This window comes from Onychostruthus taczanowskii, unplaced genomic scaffold (genome assembly GCF_017590055.1).
Source record: "Onychostruthus taczanowskii isolate IOZ18803 unplaced genomic scaffold, ASM1759005v1 scaffold175, whole genome shotgun sequence".
NCBI classification, from domain to species: Eukaryota; Metazoa; Chordata; class Aves; order Passeriformes; family Passeridae; genus Onychostruthus; species Onychostruthus taczanowskii.
The window spans coordinates 402,018-422,592 of NW_024498962.1; the positions used below are offsets into that span (position 1 = coordinate 402,018).

General features: G+C 41.6%; 1 protein-coding gene across 5 annotated transcripts in view; it reads right to left on the reverse strand.

The window, feature by feature from the left end:
• Positions 1-20,575, reverse strand: part of SEMA6A (semaphorin 6A) — a 117,572-nt gene that overhangs the window by 20,208 nt on the left and 76,789 nt on the right. For 4 of the 5 annotated variants that reach the window (XM_041400220.1, XM_041400216.1, XM_041400218.1 and 1 more), the window contains 5 exons: positions 19,730-19,870; positions 19,561-19,641; positions 17,593-17,651; positions 15,821-15,841; positions 8,619-8,783 (listed from right to left, as the gene is read on the reverse strand). In XM_041400220.1, coding sequence (XP_041256154.1) covers positions 8,619-8,783; positions 15,821-15,841; positions 17,593-17,651; positions 19,561-19,641; positions 19,730-19,870 — 467 coding nt within the window. The remainder of the gene's footprint in view (positions 1-8,618; positions 8,784-15,820; positions 15,842-17,592; positions 17,652-19,560; positions 19,642-19,729; positions 19,871-20,575) is intronic. The other variant, XM_041400219.1, reaches the window with a different exon arrangement.

A 20,575-nucleotide genomic window follows, 5' to 3' on the forward strand; every position in this document is an offset into this window, starting at 1 on the left:
GGTGTGTTCCCTTAATCCTGACTGCAGAGCCCTCCTGGTGCATGTCACAGGACACCAGCCATTCTGGTGTGGTGAGATCACCAATCTTCTGGCATCTTTGTGAGTTATTAGCCTAGTCTAGTGACTCAGGTATCTGTCCACCAAAAACCATACTGGGAAATTTGGTCCCATTGAAATGCTAACAATGCCTTTCAGGTGTTTATCTGATATGGTGCTGAAACAGTGTCCCACAGTAGGTGTGCTGGGATTAGTTTATGAGACATCCAGTTCCTGGACAAGTTGTTCATTAGAGGCATTTTAGGCAAATATAGGGTTGGTTGTTTGTTCTAAAAAAAAATACTTTTTTTAAAATTTCATCCAAACAACCATATATAAATAAGGCTTCTCTCTGGAAAGAGGGATGTTTACAGTAAGCTGATGCTAACTTACTTAAGAACATTTCAGAACAAAATCTACAGAGCCTTGCTTAATACAGACTCATCCAACCAACTTCTGTTTTCATCCTAATGAGAAGTCAATAGGTTTTAATCTACATGTAGCTCTACATAAGTTTAAATGAACTAAATCCTGTGTTGTGCTGTCTAGGTGAAATCACTCTGTGAACCAGTACACTCTGAGTAACCATACCTCTCACCCAAATCTCAGCCACGTGCTACAGAACCACAGATAGAATCAGAGCAAATTCTCTACTCCCTTTCTTACAATTTACTGACTCTGGGCAGAAAACATAAAAGTATAGTAAAGGAAGGATCTGGTCTGATTCAATTTTCATGGTTTCCTCAGCACTTGAAACGTAGTAGTCTGCAAAGTACTGGTAACTCTTTTATATTTCTGCATACAATGGTTTGAGTTATGGGAAAGAATAGCAGTGTTTGCATAGTTTCCCCTCAGATGCACATGCTTTGGGTGAATACACCTCTTCCCAATCCCATCCAGACAGAACTGCCTATGGTGCAACTCCTCCCACTGGACTTACACTTGTTTTAGGATCAATCAGTATCTATCATGACAGCATCAGGACAATGGCACTGATGAAATACTGAGTATTTGCTCCACCTCCACATATTGAAAGTCCAAGCCCTTCCCCTCAGACCTGCAAACACTGACTCAAAAACTAAGTTTTGACAAATTTTGTGCTACTTCAATTCCTCATTTCCTCATCTGATTTATTACATAATGCCAACAACATAATCACATTCCTCTGTCTTCTCTGATATAGAAATTGCTTTGAATCTTCTAGATCCTTGTACATATTAGCATATAACAATATTTTTGTGTAAAAACTACTCTGCAAATGTACTTCTTGGTGCAAAACTGAGCTCTCCTGTGATGAATATTAATTGTTTAATTTATGCAAAAAAAAACAACCTCTGAAGCTTTGTTTTGCCACAGATTTTTTTCCCCCACTCATTTCATGTCTACCTGCAAAGTATCTTGTTATATCATCACTTTACATTTTTTATCATAACTGTACCTGAAGTTTCTTATAATTTTGTGTCACTGCAGCAGAATCTGCCTGAACATTTGCAGACTCTCCAGAGACAAGCATTGTCAGCACTTAGCAAATCTTTCAAGTAGTGATAATCACAGTAAAATTTAGTAACACTGCCACTTGTGTACAATATGAAATATCTTCTGGAGACAGGTTTTGAAAGGAGTGGCTCTTGGGCTCCCCAAGAGCACAGCCCTCTCCAAATAGAGGAGTTGACTATTAATGATGTACCAGAGGAAGAGCTGCAATTACTGATAATAATAATATAGATTATACTATAAAATAATAGGTGCTACCAGATTCTCTAAAGGAGCCCTCTTGATATCCAAATAAACCAGCAACTCTTAACTCTGTAAACTGTGTTCTTCACATCCCACTTCTAATCAGCTTTTTACCTTAGTTACATGGATATCAACAAAAGGCTTGCTAAGGAAAGGAGATACCACTTACAATCTTCACCTAAAGAGTGCTGAGCCAAGTAAGAATACAAACATTAAAGACTGCTAACCACTACACTTTTGTTGTTCAGTGCCCAGTTCAGCCACTTCCACCTGAATGCTGTGAAGAAGAAGCTGTAGCAGAGCCACAAAACCATAACCTGAATTTTCAACCAATTTATCAAAACAGTGATTAACAGGCACAGATTTCAGGCAGATAGGGAACGTGTGAGAAAACGGAGCTGTTGGCTACATTTGCACTAAGGAACCCAGTACTAGAAAAGCATGAGGCATTTCTGAATGGAGGCAGGAAGGACAGGAGGCAGCAGAGAAGGGCAGCAGGGTAGTGAGGGACACGGCCAGCTGCTCTTGAAGAAAATCAGTTTGCTTTCTTCACAGAGGCCCTGTCAAAGAGCTGTACACCTCTATCCCTGCTTCGTTAGTAGGGCGACTACAGGGGGACGCAGCACTACGGCACTACTGGGGTGTGGAGGGTAAAGCCTTGGAGTGCTCCACAGGAGGAGCTTCATGACTCCGACTGTGGAGGAGGAACACCAAGTACAATGGCAGCAGGGGGGAAGGTTAGACAGCAAGGTTACAGAAACTATTTCAACAAAGGTGAGAAACACAATTAAATTAACACTAAAACACAGCAAGAAAGGAAACAAAACATACTCTAGAACATGCTGTTCTTTTGGGTTTTTTTTTTCAGTTTGGTTTAATTTAGTTTTCTGGGGAGACGGGAGGAGAATAGAAAAGAGGGTTGTAATTTGTCCAATCACAGCTTTTTTTTTTTTTTTTTTTTTTTTTTTTTTTTTTTTTTTTTTTTTTTTTTTTGCCTGCAATATAAAGGGCAGATTCCTTAATGGCCAAAATGAAAATGCCGATGCGATGGCAATGCACAATTCCCACTCTATGGGTTGGACTACACATTTTCATCTTGGCAAGAAATGTGATGTAGCTCGGAAACAACAGTCCCAGAGTATATTTAGCTACTAAAGCTGTGGCACACAAATGTCACATTCCCATGAGTCAACCCTTTTAAAGAACCCCATCTTCACACCCCCACAGATATTCCCCAAGATGCCTGCACTGAATTAAGAGTGAAGCATATGGATGGATGTGACATCATCAAAGCAACCGTGTTACAGTAAAAAAAACCAGCAAGTGGATTTTTATACAATTAGTACAATCAGTAAGGAGCTATTTGTGAGCACAGAAAAAGAAAGAAAACACTGCTCAAAGGAATAGACATAACCAATGAAGAAAAACACAAAGCACCTTGCAAAACAAGGAGAAAATATGAAAAAAAAAATTCTTTGTGAATGTGTGAAAGCAAAAGAAATCTCAGCAAAAGTGGAAACAAAATCTTGATAAAAGGATTGTAAGTGTAACATTTATTGATTTAATTTTGTGTAAGAACTTTTTCCTTTGCCCTTTTGAAACAACAACTCAATAGAATTTTGGAGCCAACTAGCTCTGATTGGGCAAGGCAAGGAGTAACAACACACAAGTGGATAGTCATGGTGGACAACCATGCGGTCACCTCTGCCGCCATTGTTTTGATGGGTGTAGACTGCTTCCAGCTTTGTCAATATTCATAATTAGGCATCAAAGAATGCATGATATTTAAATGACCCTGTCAAGTACTTATAAGGCTCTTTGGTAACCATCACTCCCTGGGGAGGGAAATATTGAATGTAAGCCACTTCATCAGTCAGTGAATTGAAGCGAAAATTATTAGAATTCAACAGCTATACATTTATTAATATTTTCACTGCATGCTCTTCTGAAAGCTGCTAGTGGCATACAAGACGCTTGTAAGATCTGGTTTTCCATCTATTAAGCATTGCTTTTCAGAAGACTTGTGAAGCAGGGACCCACACACAACAAACAGTGCTATTAAAATGCTGCTTTGTCTGGTAGTAGCAGAGAAGCTGTGTTCAAGGACCCATCCCCCCTTCCCTTCCCTTCCCTTCCCTTCCCTTTCCTTTCCTTTCCTTTCCTTTCCTTTCCTTTCCTTTCCTTTCCTTTCCTTTCCTTTCCTTTCCTTGTGGAAAAGAGAAAGATACTGCTTATTTTCAGAAGTGGAAACTGGATTTTCTAAGGAATGTCCTCTTGCCTGAAGTATTTTGTATAACAGGGGTTACCAACAGATTGGACAAAGAAAAGATCCTCATTTTTTGGCATTATTATCATTGATAATATTAATGGCAATAATTTTGGCATTAATATCATTGATTACTGTCAGCATTATTATCATTGATGTTGCTGGGAGGAAAGCGGAGTGCTAGGTAAATCACATGCCATCTTAAGGAGAGCATGGAGGTTATCTGCCTTCCCTCCGCTATGTAAGTGATAACCCTTTTTCTTACTTGCATTTCTACAATTGAAGAACAAGGGACAAGGAATTAAAAAAGAGGATATCTCAAACTAAGCTTAAACTGGAAGGAGAGTGTGCGATTTAATCTTCAGTACTGTCACTCCCTTGCATCTGAAGTTAAGGTTTTGAGTATTGCGGCCACCTGAAATTATTCCTCTGCCAAGGCTCAGCAGCTCCCAGGTCTGCAGGGTGCAAAGAGACTCTGTGCTCAAGACACAGGCAAGACTGATCAAATTCTAGAAATTTACTTTTCTGATTTAGATTTTGCAGTTATTCTCCCAGAATGTCCTAGAACCTACAGGATGAAGCTCTTCAAAGAAATTGTTCAAACAGGGGTAGTTTTTCCTTTCTTTTTCTGTAGGAAGAGCTAGTTAGCTGGGAAGTGGGGGACAAGTTTCCATCCTCTGCCTGTGGGAGTTTAAATCTTCATATTCAATTTCCTGCCAATAAGCCTAAAAGCCAAGGCTACTAGATTAATATTTTCCATGTTATCTTCTGCCTAATTTGACCAAGCTCCTCCACTGGAAAAGTGCTTCAGGCTTTGTCTCTGCTGGGCCAGCCAGGTGACACCCACTGTCTTTATGGCAAGGAACTGTGAAGGCTCTTTGAGGTCAGTCCTCGGGAGATCAGTGGGAAACCCTGGATATCCCTGGACTATGGGAAGCATCATGTGTCTGGGGCTGTAATGAACAGCAGCCACTGAGGTCAGGTCAGGTCTGGGTCCAGACCACCAGCAGCTGTTCATGTAGCTCTGCTGAAGACTGTTCTGTGATGTTAATGTGCTCATCACTCCTCGCTGAAAGCCTCCACAAGTAATGCAAAGAATTCAAGATTCAGTGGGTCAGATGGAGGGGGAAGAATAGGGGAAACTAGTAACCCACTAGTTTGGGCAGACAATGCAAAGCATCAGGTCTGGCATGCCAGTAGCTTCTTTAGGAACAGCAGATGCTTTTGTTTAATGAGTTTTTCATATAAAATGCATGAACAACAGAGACTGGAATCCACATTTCAATTAATATTTTAAGTGTTTTATATCAAGTATTCATAGCAGAAAGAACTAAACTCGTGTGTTTCTGCCCCTGATGAGTGCCCTAACCACTCAGCAAGTGAGTTTTGCTCGTACTCATCTTCCTTCTGACACAGTGAGTACTTAATTAGTCCACACAGAGAAAAACATCTTCAACAGAGATTGAAAGAAGAGATCTAAGAACACCCTGGAGAAGAATAACAAGGATTCAGATCTCTCTAGGCAGTGGAGCTATTTGAACCTAACTCTCCTGTTTAAAAGGAACCATATTAATACAGATTAAAAGGAGCTGAAAGAATGATGAGGGTCAAGATGCAATGAGGGGCACCACCACCTCTACATAGGAGAAAAGGTTCTACTTCTCTATGTTCAAGCAGAAAATTTTGGCAATTCTCTTCCTAAGTCTCTGTATGTATGGCAAAGGAGGAATGGAGGCCAAAGCACAGGATTTGTATTACACCCCTGCGCTACAGCACTGGTCTGAGCACTGTGAAATGACACCTAAATCTCAACCTTTTAGAGTGTGAAAAACAAAACATAGAACCTCTTCATGAGCAGTCATTTATGCATCATTTAATGTACACTAATGACCACACTTTAAAAGGAATTTTTCTCTCAGGTCTCACTGAAGACAGTGGGATTGAGGACCGGTGACTACGACTACTCCCAGTTTACTCAATGGTTAAACTAGAGCAGGCTTTCCTTATCTGTACTGGGATACTGGACCTGATGGTCACCACCTCAGTGAACTGACTGGTGATGCCACGAGTGGCAGCAGCCTGGGCTGCAGTGATCATGTCCTGGTGGAGTTCACAGTCCTCAGGCATATGGATTGGCAAAGAGTAAAGCCAGGAGCCAGCATTTTAGAAGATAAAACTTTCAGCTCTTTAAGAAGGTCAGTAGGACCCCCTGGGAAACTGCCCTCAAGGACAAGGGAGCAGAACAGAGCTGACAGATCTTTAAGGATCTCTCCCAAGAGGGAAGATCTAGTGAAACCCAGGTGAAAGAAATTGGATGAGAAAGACAAGAGACTTAATTGCTCTATTGGGACCTGCTAGCTGAACTAAAGGGCAGAAGTGAAATGCAGAGGTGGTGGAAGAAGGGACAGCTGTCATGGAAAGAGCATAGGAACACAGTCTGGTTGTGTATGGATGTGGTCAGGAAGGTCAAGGTGTAGATGGAGCTGAAGTAGGCAAGGGATGCCAAGAATAACAAGAAGAGCTTCTACAGGTATGTCAGCTAGAAAAGGAAGGTTGAAGAAGTGTACTCCACCTGGCAAGCAAGGTCGTCATGAGGAGAAGGCTGAGGCACTCAGCAACAATTTTCCCTCAGTCTTTTGCCACCTCCTTTCCCACGCCTCTTGAGTGTTCGGTCCACAAGACAGGGCCTGGAGGAGCAAAGTCCCTCCCACTGTAAGAGAAAATCGGGCTTGGGACCACTTGAAGAACCTACCTAAGTCTTGAACATACCTCAGTCTATTGAACATTGTGAGATGTATCCCAGAGTCCCAGGAATTGTGGGACTATTTAATTACCTAGCCACTGTCTATGATATTTGAAAAGTGTGGCAGTCAGGTGACTGGAAAAAGGGAAATATTGTACCCATCTTAAAAAAGGGTAGAAAGAAGGGCCCTGGGAAGTATCAACTTGTCAGTGCCATTATCTCTGTGCCTGGGAAGATCATGGAACATACCTTCCTAGAAACTCTGCTAGGACACATGGAGGACAGGGAAATGTTCAAGACAGCCAGCACAGCTTCACTAAGGGCAAGTATTGCCTGACCAACCTGGTGAAGTGAGTCCATCAATGGACAAGGAAAGAGCTACATATGTCATTTATCTGGACTTTTGTAAGGCTTTTGACATGGTCCCCCACAACATACTTCCCTCTAAATTGGAGAGAGATGGACTTGATGGGTGGACAATTTAATAGATAAGGAATTTGCTGTACAGCATTATTCAGAGAATAGTGGTCAATGGCTTGAGGTCTGAATGGAGATCAGGGACAAGTGGTGTCCTTCAGGGGTCAATTTTGGGACCAATGTCTTCATCAATGACATAGTGAGTGACATCAGTGACAGAGTGAGCCTGCAGTAAGTTTGCAGATGACATCAAGCTGTGTGGTGTGACTGAGGCACCTGAAGGACAGGATGCCATCCAGAGGGACTCGGACAAGATTTGAGAAGTAGGCCCATGGGAACCTTGAGGTTTAACAAGGCCATGTGCAAAGAACCTGAGGCAGAGCAACTCACAGCCCAGAAAGCCAAATGTATTCTGGGCTGCATCCACAGCAGCATGGCCAGCAGGGCGAGGAAGAGGATTTTGCTCCTCTGCTCTGCTCATGTGAGACCCCACCTGGAGTGCTGTGTCCAGCTCTGGGGTCCCCAGCACAGGAAAGACACGGGCCACAGAGATGATCAGAGGGCTGGAGAACCACTCTTATGAAGACAGGCTGAGAGAGCTGGAGTTGCTCAGGGTGAGGAAGAGAAGGTTCTGGGAAGATGCAGATATATCCCCCCTAGCAGCCAGGGGGATATATAAAAGCTGAAGAGGGACTTTTTACAAGGGCATGTAGTGATAGGAGAAGGCAAATGGCTTCAAACTGAAAGGGGGCCAGTTTAAATTAGATATTAGGCAGAAATTCTTTACTCTGAGGGTGGGTGGTGAAGCATTGCAAGGCTGCCCAAAGAAGTTGTCGACGGCCCATTCCTGAAACTGTTCAAGGCCAGGTTGAATGGGGTTTAGAACAACCTGGTCAAGTGGAAAGTCCTTCTGGTCATGGCAGGAGGAGTTAGAATAAGATGGTCATTATGGTCCCTTCCAAATCAAAGCATTTCATGATTCTATGATTCTGTGCTTGTTGAGATATGGAAATAATGTGAAATTAGCTGAGAACTGTAATGCTGCCTTGGAAATTCAGAGAAAGGCAATATAAAAATGCATCCTTAAGAACAATAGGAAGCCATGGATCCTGCTTTGTCAGAGAACAGGGCAGATTAAATTTAAAGAGAGCTAAAACCCCTGCTTCCCTCCTTCCCATACACATGCACAAAACTCTCTATAAAGGCATACACTTCTGTTTGTTTTGTGTGGTTTCCTCAGGCAGTGAATTATCTAGGACTGACTCTAAGACTGGCTGTTTAGTTTCAGACTTTACTATAAGCTTTTAATTATAGCACGGGAGTTTCATTACATGTTACTCTGAGCCAGCTGGAAGCAGTTACACTTTAGTCCTCCTCCCCCTCCCTCCTCACCACAGGATGTCATTTCCAAGGCCTTACCCTTCTTGTCTTGATGATTATGGGATGAAACTGCCACATATGGATCTGTATTTTCAGATGAACCAAGCGGATCCTTCCAATCCAGCATGCGTCCCCTAGCATCATAACCCTGTCGAGCGCGAGAGTCAGAAGTGGTGGTGCTTGGGACTAGGGAACTGGAGTGTCCTGTTCACATTATAAATACAGGTAGGGAAGACAAGTCTCATTAGTCACTTACCACGCTACCTCCCCATACTCAGGGGTGTACAGACTGCTTTGCTTCTGAGACAGGTGAACATCTTGTCTTAGGCAGAGTAATGTTTCAAAAGTCCTTGAAAATGTGACTCCAAAGGAAGAGGGGATTTGAACCTTCCAGATCAGGGTGCTAAAAGGTGCTGCCACTGAGCTGGCAGTTCTGTGCTTCTTGACAGAGTTAAATGCATATGAAAGAGGGTAAGCACACTTTGTCTGAGTCAAACATCCTTTGGCTGGATTCAGCACACATGCCTGACTGACACTGAAGGGTCAGCCCATGTTGTCTGATACTGGCTCAGTCAAAAAGCAAATAAGAAATCCATCTAGAACAGAACAATGTCCAAAATGGCTGGAACTGAATGGGAATGCCAGAAGAACTACAAAATGGTGACATCATGAGGCACTCTACTGCATGTCCCCAGGGGAATGAAGGACTGCCTAACACCAGTGTGCTCACACTGTGGCACTCCTCTCCAGACAGGAAATGTCCTGGGCCAGCTGCTTGCACCATCACTGTTGGTTCTGTCTGAGCTGATGGCCCAAAACGGCTCTGAAATAAGCACAAGACTGAGCACCACTTCTACTCAGAGGCACAGTGCAGACAGTGCCTCACCACGTGGATCTGCCCAAGAGCCCGTGACTCCAGCAGCAGCTGAGACTGTCTCACATGCCTTTTTTCCATTACAAATGCTCTAGACATTGTTACTGTTGCCCTGAACAAGACTGATCTGCTTCTTGCGTATCACATACACCCCAACAAACAGCACACTCGCTGAACTTCCCCCACTGGAAACACAGCACGATTTGAAATGTGGTTTGGATGGGACAACATCATGTTTGCAGACTCATACACTCTTTGAAGCTGGACCTGAAAAGCACATCAGCGCCTAAAATTATTGAGATGCTTGGAGTCTACTGTCTCTGGAAGACAGCTCCCACAAGGACTTTCCAGTGGCTCAGCTGCTTTGGTGAGAGGGCTCCAAAAGCCATCCACACCACCACATTTTGACCTCAAAACCATTCTGAAATTTTCCTTTTGGCACATGTAAAAAAGTGATTTATTTTCATCAGGATTCAAGGAGTTCTGGGCCTCCTCAATTTGTTGTGGAGTAACTATATCCCCTTACCTACTTTTCTTAAGGAGCCCATTAAAAAAAGGATTTTTGACACATGCTCAAACTAACAGAACTGGATTATTCACAGACAGAATGGCATATAACATTTTTCATCAGATAACACTAGACAGACTGACAGCAGCCCTCCTTTCTCCTGTCTCCTTTTGAACAGCCCAGCAAATTAATTTTCCTTCCTTAGATGAATCTCACTTGGAGAGGAATCCAATCACCAGGCTACAGGCTGCCCTAGCAGGGACCCTCTCCCTGCTCCTTTCCTTGATCTTGCTTCACTGCTCAGAAAAATAATTTGAGACTCACTGGGGCAGAGACAGATCAACACAAGGAGCTGAAATTTAAGCCTCATACAGAAGGCACAGGGCTGGGCAGGTAGAGCCTGTGCTTCTGTAATTTATTTTAAACAGCTCCTGGATAACCACAAAGCTTTTGAAAGAACTATCTCAAACGTGCTCTTTTACATGGCTTCTAAAGCCATACAGTCCCACCTCTCAAAAGTCTAGAGAGAGATGGTGAACCTAGATCCTCAATTTTACTCCAACAATCAAAAATCTAAATGTTGGCCACCAATGTCCCCAAGCTTTTAGATGCACCCACATGATTCTTTTCATCCAGCCCTTTCACCAGCTTCATAGTGTTGAACTACTGATGAAGTCAGCATGCTGCAACTTCTATTAAGATGATACGATTTAAAGAAATCTTGTTGAATATTAATGACTTTAGAGTAAAAAAATATCTGTGCTCCTCTCTAAGTTTTTGAGGAGCTCTTTTGATTTACTGAATCAGATTATATATGGGAGCACTTTGGACTACGTTTTGTATAGGACATGGTTACAATGAACTCCTTTAACTTGTATGCTTAGAAAGGAAAATTGGTTCAATTTGGATTCACCATGTGAATTTGGATTTAAATTTGGATTCATCAGTGTTCTCACCATGAAGCCACCCTTCAACTATAACTAATTGTTAACACAATTTTGGTCTGGATGTCAGTTTGAAGGTTTTATACTGACAAGTGCAGTGGATTATTTTTTACCCTCTCATGGTAGAAAGTGTGTTTTCTCCCAGCCATCTTTCTTTAAAGCAGCAAATTAAATGCTGTATTTTGTTAAGAGAGAGTTTTGAATGTCACCCAAATAGAAAAGAGAAGCCAAATATTATCCTCTTTTAAATGGCTTCCATATGCCCCATCATGGCTGGGGACATGGGTAGCACACAGACAGAGGACTCCATTTGAACTCCAATCCAAATGTGCTGCCTGCTCCACAGCAGTCCTGCAGCAGGACTGTTTGTGTCCAAAGGGACAGGTAGAGGTCCACAATAGAAAGAACACCCCCTCTTGAAGCAAGAGCATGCTGGATCCTGAAAGCATTCACTCCAACACTATTTTATGCTCATCAACTCCCGTGCTCATCCTTAAGGAACAAGACAAATAACAGGGCAGAGAACAGGCTAGAAAATAGAAATTATGGAATTTTCATGTTTTCCTTTCCCTATGGATTAAACCACAGTGCAAACATTCACGGGGTTCCAGTCTTCAAGATTATACCTCATTCAGCAACAACAATAATGTGTACAGTATTTGGTCAGCTTACACATAGTGCTGCACTCAACATAAGAAAGCAATTAGTCATTGCTTGATAAGGAGGTAAAAGAGAAGAAAATCTTGCCAAGTAGCAATCGTATTTTATGCCTCTGTTTGATATGCATTTATATACCAATATTTCTTTCCAGACACTTGCAAATTTATATGTCCTTAAAGGAAGAGTTCTAGGGAAAAGCTGTAAGTATAGTTAAAGAGAAACATTTCATAATACAGAAATATAGAGGAAGTATATGCTTAAGGGACACATTTTTCAGGGGAAAAAAAAATTCTTGAACCATATGTTGCTAATACACAGAGAACTTCCTGGTAATGGAAAGCTAAGGCTTTGTGAAGCTATTAATGTGTACCAGATGGTCACTAGGTAGAGAGAAGTTCCATACAAATACAAGGAATCAGCATATTTATTCTCTCTGTTACTAATGTATTAGTCTAGTACACGCTGAGAAGCAAGCTTACACAGCTAATTGAAGCAAACTTTCTTCCACTGGATTTTGAGGAAACAGGGCAGGAACAGATTAAACCTTAATAGCCCATCCCAGTTGTGGTAGGGCTGTATTTGCAAACACTTACTACTAGGCAATGATACTGCTCCTGTAAGCAGTATCACAGTGTTCTGCAAGTGCCTGAATAGCCAGTCCCACTGGGTGAATTTCACCTCTGAGCAGAGTAGCACCACAAATGTATGACCTATTTAAGTTTCTTTCATAAACAGAGAAAAGACTGAAGTGGCAGGCAACCCAGTCCCCAGTCCTGGCCCTCTTGCACCCAGCCATTATGAAGCCTTTACAATGCACTATATAGTTCTCAACACATAGTGGGCCTTTTTTTTCCCATTACACCATTTTTTTACCATTCTAACTTGCAAATGAAATTTGTTTAAATTTAACGAGGCTTTAGCACATCTGAGATGTGGCCAGATTCTCTGAGTTAATAACGGTTAATACAACATCTGAAAAACCAATTCTGCCTTTGTTTTAAAACAAAGCATCCAAATAACGGTACACATAGTGCTTTTCAAATGTCTTTGTTTAAAGAAAACATGTAAAAACCAAATAGACACACTTTTAAAAAATCTGGCTTAGGTGCTTCCATTATTTGGAAAAACTTTTCAGTTGGAGTGCTGTAATCAAGTAACAGAGGCAGAGTAAAAGCACTTAGTGCCTAAAAGAACAGATAATGATTCAGAAACGCTGCACTTCTGAAACTATAGCTTGTTCTGAAGTGCACTTGTAAAATGCAAAGAGGTTTTTTTTTCAGGTTTAAAACAAAGACAGATTCAACTATCAGTATTTGATCGTTGGTTTAATATGCACAAGTCATTAGAATCTCAGAGGTTAAGATATCTGCACGCTATCCTATTAACAGCTATAGCAATCTAATTAGACAATTAGAGGGAAAGTTAAATCAATACTATAGAGGGAGAAAGGACTATGGCTAGGGGGTAATATAAGGGCCCAATTCACTAAGAATTGATGTTTCCAAAGGTAATTGAAACTGCTTAGACTTTTGCAGAGTGATCTAGCTTAATCTCCTTGTTTAAATATGTGGGTCCTGCATAATTCCTGTCTGACTTTCTGCATCCATACCTTCAGTCCGCTATCCTCTCCTTGGGTATCAATTTGAGTCACCTGTGTGGACTTTGCACTTTACTTGTTTGCAACTGATCATGTGAGACTGCCTTAGGAAGAGAGCCCATGTGCCGAAATCAGGAGGAGGCTGGTGCCAAGAATACAAAGATTAAGGGTTTGGTTCTCCTTTCATTCACACTGTTACAGATTGGCAGTAAATCTGTTGAAGGAGGATGATTTATAGTGGCATAAGTGAAGAGAATCAGGCCTTATGACTTCTTTTGGAGCTTCAGATGACTTTGGGTATATTTAGCCCACTGAGCATTCACTCAGTTGGCATTCTGGTACCGGTGTTCTGAGGCTTAGTCTATTGTGATATACCATTACCTTTGCATTAAACTGTACTCACTAACATCAAAATAGATAATTCATATTGTTTTTTCAAGATGCATAATTACTCAGACCAGTCTCTACAGTTGGCAAACATGAACATGTTTACTGAGACTGGTTTACTACCTCATCCTAGAATTTTTGCACCCTGAAGTGGAAGATCAATAAAGGGTCAGTAGTGGCAGGTGAAAAGAAAGCCCAACTGTAAAACCATCAGAATAGGTATTTTAACTAAACCAATAAAAGGGGGAGCTGACTTGCCTGGAGACAAAGTTATCAGGATGTACCTGAGAGGGGTCAATGAAATAAACCATAAAAGACAGGACATGAACGGGAACCCATGTTAATGCTGGGTCAGCATTTCTCCATTGTACCTGTCTGTAAAATCCTACTTTAAAAGCTGTGTTCATTTATGGAGTCTCTTTTTGAGCTTGACATGCCTGGACAGTAAAATGTACTCTCTTTTGTTAACTGTTCTCTCTTGGACTACAGCTTTTTTTCATCTGCTGCTCACTTGAAACACTTTTCTGCTTTCTTGGTCAGATTAAAATATCAGTTTTTACTAAAGTGCCTACTAATACTCTAGCTGGCAGGATCCAGAACCACAGTTCCACAGCTATAACTCTGCAGACTACGGAATTCACTTACAAGTAGGACATCTAGAACATTTCTGGCACACCAGCACTATACCCAAAGACACTGTCTTTATCTTCACATTCAGCAGAATGGATTTTATTACTACTTTTCTTTAATTACTGTGCATTAAAAATACAGTAATTTCACAATGAAAGAAGTGTAAACCCTCTATGCAGATGAAACTGTGAGTCTTCCATATATCAGAAAGTCTCAGCTTGCCTTTGATTTTGCATGTTCCCTTCACTGGTTTTCACTACCACACTTTCAAATAAGTTTCACCTGCACATTTTTCATTTCCTGGTAATAAACAGTAGGGGGAATTTGATTTTATTTTTACAAATGTTGAACAGCATTACTGTGCCTCCAGTTATGTAAATTCTGCTGTACTGAACTGTCATTGGTTCAGTTTCATACCTACATACTCTGCAGGCATGGGATGAAAGGATGAATTAAAAGTTCATCACAACTTCACATCAACCTACCTCTTGCTGTGTTCAGCCAAACGTATGGTGAATTTGATCTAGCCCTAATGAACTGCTACTCTTGTACAGCCTGAAAGCAACTTCACAAGGAAGCTCCCACCGCTCATGGAATTCTGCCATTGACTTCACTGGCAGCTCTTAGCTTGTGAGTACTTGTCTTTGTTCAGGATGTCTGTAAGAAAAGCTATTGAAATATATGTCTAGGTTTGAATTTAAAGTGATTATTTATTCTGCAGTGATTCCTCATGAAGGCATTTATTCTTCACTCCAAGAAACAGCATAATCTTCTTCCAAATATGCAAAACAGAGTGGTAGAAAGCACTATGAGCACAGATTAACAGCTGCCTCATGGGAACCTGCTACTCTAGGCTTGCAAAAATGATCCTCTTCAGTTCAGGTAATTTAATTTGCTATGTAAATTTGAATGGACAACATAAATGACTCACCCTAGAAGTGACAAGAACCTTTAGGAACTGAGGCATAATCCAGTCTCAAACCACATGGGTAAAAGGCTAATTTTCCTTATGAGAGATCTTTCTGTAACCCAGGGATAGTTCTGCTTTCCCTAAGGTATCTCTGAGTGGCTGCTGTAGCAGTAATGACACCACCCTGGGCAGCTCATAAGTGGGATGTGAGCTACTACCTTGTTTGTCCTGGTGAACAGATAAGATGCATCACTGTACCTGAGTGTTTCTTTGAGTGTCCAGATGAAGCATGCTCTTAATCATGTCTGCTGACATGACAGTAAAATAGGCCTTATCTGACTTTAGTTCAATGGAGACAGTTTTGAGGAAAGACAAGAAAAGAGGGATTGAAAACCAAGAGGTATGACTTAATCCTAGTTGTGATTAGTGAATCGGGCCCTCAAAACCAAGACAAAACAAGTAAAATAGGGTAACAACTATTTGAGTATAGATACTACTAGCTAACACAAGGATTTGGGGAGAATTTTTAAAAACACTCATAAACTGACCATACACTGTGTAGTAAGACATTTTTTGATCAGATGGAGCAGTTGAAATGTCTATGAACAAAATAAATTGGGAAGAACCATTAAATATAACAAAAGTATGAAAATATTTTAAAGTTTGGTAAAAAGTGATTCCTCCAAAATGGATTTGCTGTCAATAAATATTGAAACCAAGAACTTCCTTACCATTCAGGGCTACGAAGGAATCTGAAAGACAAATAACAAGGGAAATATCATTATTTGTATCTTGTTTTTTCTTGTAAGTAGTTTGCTGATAATAAGTGTTAATGTTTCAGCTGATATTTATAAGCATGAGATTTATACTAAGGACCCAGGCAAAACTAATGTTCAGACATACCCAAAAACAATGTCTGGCTTTGAAAGTGCTCACGACCAGCTCTGTACAGGAGGTACTGAAGGAGGGAGGGCCAGTGTCCCCCCTGCTTTCCTTGTAAATCTTAGTCTAAGGCAAGGCATTCCAGGGATGCAGCCAGCAATGTGAATCAATGAGGACAAAACTCAGGTGACCCAAGATCTCATGAAGTAATAAAATCAGCTGCATTAGCAGGGAATGAAATCTACCCCTGTGCAGTGTCAAGGTTCAATGCACTATTCAGGGCTAAAGAGGGATTTAAGAAGGGTATAGGCTTTGTTGCTCTCTGCACAGAAGCAGATCTCTCTCCATGAGCACAATGTGCTGTTCCTGAATAATTTCCTACCCTCCTTTTATATGTAACTGATATCAGGTACACTCCACTCCTGCCTAACCTATTTGCCCAAGGAGAGCAGGACTGGCTGAAAAGGGCAAACATATACCAGCTGGGAACTGGCCTGATTTTGGTGCTAACCCATTTTACAGGGGAGCAGAGGGGAGGTCTATTTGTACATCTCCATCAAAAACCTTTGCAATGGTCTATATCAACCTATCTTAGGACAGAGGCTGAAATCTTTGCACTCCTCCACGCAAAGTCATGAGAGTAATTAATGCCTCTTGAATAAAGAAGCACAAGGCATGAGAAGGCTCTGGCTTTCTCCAGAGTGTCTGGCCTACACCATGTCCCATGGCACAGCCTAGCCCCCTGTTATTTTTCTCTGTATTGCAGAAGTAATGACTCTCTCACTGTACATTGATTCCTCAGCTTCATCAGTACAAATTACACTGAAAAGAATGAGAGCCTTGATTTCATGAGGTTTATAATTAGTGTTTGGAGCTCAGAATCAAACCAACCTTGCTGAGAACATTTGGAACAAGAGCTGTCCTGAACACAGATGTTGGTATTCCTGAAGGCTCAGAAATCAGCAAGGTTTCTTTGCATACAGTGCAAGCTATGCACTTTTAAGCATTTCAGAACCAACCAGTAAATGTTTAAAGACTGTGTTTAAGCTTCCAGCTCACACTGTCAGTACTTAAGGTTTACTATTAAAATTTCATAGGCAGTGCCAATAGTACCTGACCCTTAATACCATGAGGTTGTCCAGACTGTATGTAAAATTCCCTAAGATTCACAAACAAAGCAGTTGTCATTTCTTGATCCGGATCCAAAGCTGAAGATATATTTCTCTGTCTCACTGTGCTTCATGCAAATGTAGTCCAAGTCACAGACCACACCAAGAAACCAAGCCACTTCTGTACATTTACATACACAACCCAACCACCAGGCTAATAAAGACAATGGCCCCAATTCATTATGCCATTGCTGTAATCAATATCCTCTAGAGCTAAGCTTTTCTCATTATGCAACCACTCTGAAGTCCAGTGTTTGTACAAATCGCATGAACTGGGCTATTTTCCTCAAACACATTTAAAAACAGTTCTTCTGAACCTGCACCATTAGCTACATTGCTGTCCCTGCCATGGCTTATGTTGCTACAAAAGAATGCCTGACAGGTAATGGTGATTTGAGGCATTCAGAAGGATACTGTGACACATGGTAAATAGAGGTAAAAGCTTTGCTTACTTTGGCAGTCACCCAGGCCATCTGTATTGCCACGTTCTATGTCCTGTTCAAATGCCAGTCTAAATAATAGAAGGAAACAAAACAGTATGAATAACAACAGTCATAGGCACAACCAGAAAGAAATTATCACATGTTCAATTGAAATAAATCCCTGCTGTGAAACTGGCTATTTCTTTGGAAATTCCACACAAAGCCTGAAAAACCGCAACATACACATTTGAGCTATTCATCATTGCTTAATGATTTCTTGGCTTCTGGTGATACTTTTTCTTTATATTATTACTTTTTAAAAATCCACAGCATGCCTCGTTACCAAGGGAAGAAAAGACTAGCATTTTTTAAGCTGTTAAATATAGGATGTTATCAGAAGCAACTGTAACCTGTGCACAGAGTAGATCAGGTGCACTGGCACTTTGGTGTGAGAAGGAAGCCAACCCATTGGGCAGGTAATGTGCTTGAGGAAGAAGCCTGCATTTCAGCAATCACTTAGATACAGCACCAGATGAGGCTGCAAGGCATAAGGTCCATCCCACAAAAGGTATTCCTTTTAAGTCAGGGGCTCTACTGACAAACACTCATGTGCTTTTCTAGCTGACATGCTCAGCTTATGCTCCCATGCTCTCTCTGTGATTTTGGATAACTGTTGAAGTTGTTCTTCCAACTTCCTGTGTGGTCAAAGGTGAATGACAAGAACCTTGGAAAACTTCCAAACACAAGCCCTTGCCTATGTTAGGATCCTGCCCTTGAGGCATAATTACTCTTGCAGACCACTCATTCTAACTCTGTGTTCTGAAAACACCTGCTCTACTGTCATCTACTCTAGGAGGATGACTAACACCTCTGCCTCCTGTTGGTTAGCTTAGAACCAGATACCTTCACAGCTGATCTGTACCCCCTTCCTAAGCACTGGACAGAGCATGGGCTGCCTTGATCACTTTTGGACTTCATCACTGCAAGCTGCACAGCCTCTGTCTCGATGGATCTATTGATGAAAATGGGAGCTGCTTTTAAAAGTGAGCTATGGAAGTCCCCTACAAGTTGCCATGGAAGTTGAAAAAGTCTCAAGCACTTTTTGGAGTGATGAAAAACCTGATATGGACACAGGTATATTTTAACATTATCCTACCAAATGTCAAATCAGAAACAGCCCACACTTTTGTAGTCAAGCATATATAGACACATACAGATACAGCATCCTCAGCAGATGGTGGAAATCACCAAATTAAGAACAAGACAGAAGCACAGGGATTGTAATTTGTCCATTATAGAGTGAGGAACTTTAGAGAAGCAGGGTTAAGTGGCGTCAGATGCAGGGCTGTCAAGGCTCTGTGATGTCTGTGCTACACTTCCACTACTACCATGAGGGAATGTTGCTGGTAGCTCAGAGTGGGCAGTCATGTGGTGTGTCAGAAGTGGCCATGAAATGTGAGCTCTGAAGTGGGTTTGCTCCTTGTAACCTTCACAGACTTTCATTATCATAAAATAATTAAATTCTACTGTTAAGCAAGGGGAGATCCAGCACTTCTCTAAATCTGTTTTAAGCCCTTACTGTGCTCTGTTATTCCTCTTAGTAATGCACAGTAAATTAGAAGGACTGGTTTTGTTTTCAGTGGACAAATTACTTCAGTAATTTAATTTGGATTCTATTGCCTCTTTAATCAGCTGTGATGGCTCCAGTGTAGGCTGGTCCAGACATATCCATCCGATTCACTCCTTTCAATAATACACGGACCTTAATACAGCTCTTTCATTTTCTTCTTCCTCCTCTTTCAGCAGTTACCACTCAGCTAACTGTTCACATCAAAAAAATTTGTGAGACATTTCGGAGGTGAATGCAAATAAGACAGAAACAAACACTTCCCACATTTTTCCCTCTCTAAAAGCCTTATGTTTCAAATAGCTTTTCCCAAGACTGCCTGGCACCACCGCCAGAGCTCCACGGCCCATCCAGCCAGAGCCCTTACTCACTTGGAGCCAAGGACCAGCTGCGTGCATGCCCCGCTCTCCTTCACCCATCCGCAGTACGGGTCCCTCGATGCTATGCAGGCCCTTGGGAGAGAAGAGCACAAGGCGGCATTCAGGAGTGCTCTGGCTTGCCCACTGCCCAGGCCCCTGACAGCCACCCCAAAACACGTACTTTTTGCACTTGCCGTGACGCTCGCAGCGTCCCAGGGGAACCTTGATGATGCAGGTGGAGAAGGCGACGTACAGGGCGCTGCTGGGCTTGTCAAGCTGCATGCCCATGATCCGCTTGTCCTCCATGCCGTCGTAGCTGCACCTGATTTGGATAAAAGTGGGATGTGGTTACAAGTGGGCTCTTCTGGGAAGCCAGGGGAAGCCTTAGTGGTCCCCCAGGCTGAAAAAATAAGATCGCATAAAGCTTTTGCCAAAAAATCAGTAAGAAAGGTAGACTTGAACAAGTCAAGGAAAAAGAACACACAATAACCACTAAAAATACTGACAGACATATAAGTATTAAAAAATGCATGGGATAGTTAAGAATTTGGGAGCAACAGCACACCAGATAAGCTTCTGACGGCCCTTCACACACCAGATAAGCTTCTGACGGCCCTTCGTTTCTGTGTTTATTCTTCTCCAGCACTCAAAGTAGCTGAAATTTCTGCATGATTATGGCTCACTTCAAAACCCCCTTAGGCATATTTGAGGAAGACTGAAATGTGGAAAATTTCCCTTGGAGAGTATCTTGCTGCTTGTTGAGTTATTTGGAGAGGAATCAGGGTTTTTTATAGGATTAGAAAATTAATCTTCCTTTCCAGAACTTCACTTTTAATTATCTATCAGCTGCTGCATAGGATGGGCTATTTTCTACACAGACTGAATAAAAAAATCTTATTGCAATGTAGAGACTGATAAGCAGACATCCCCTCCCTAAACAATTTAAAATTACCAAAAAAACTTGGCTTCTCTAACCACTTCCGTTTCCACGGGATATATTATTCTCTGGGAAATCAGAAGTTCAAAG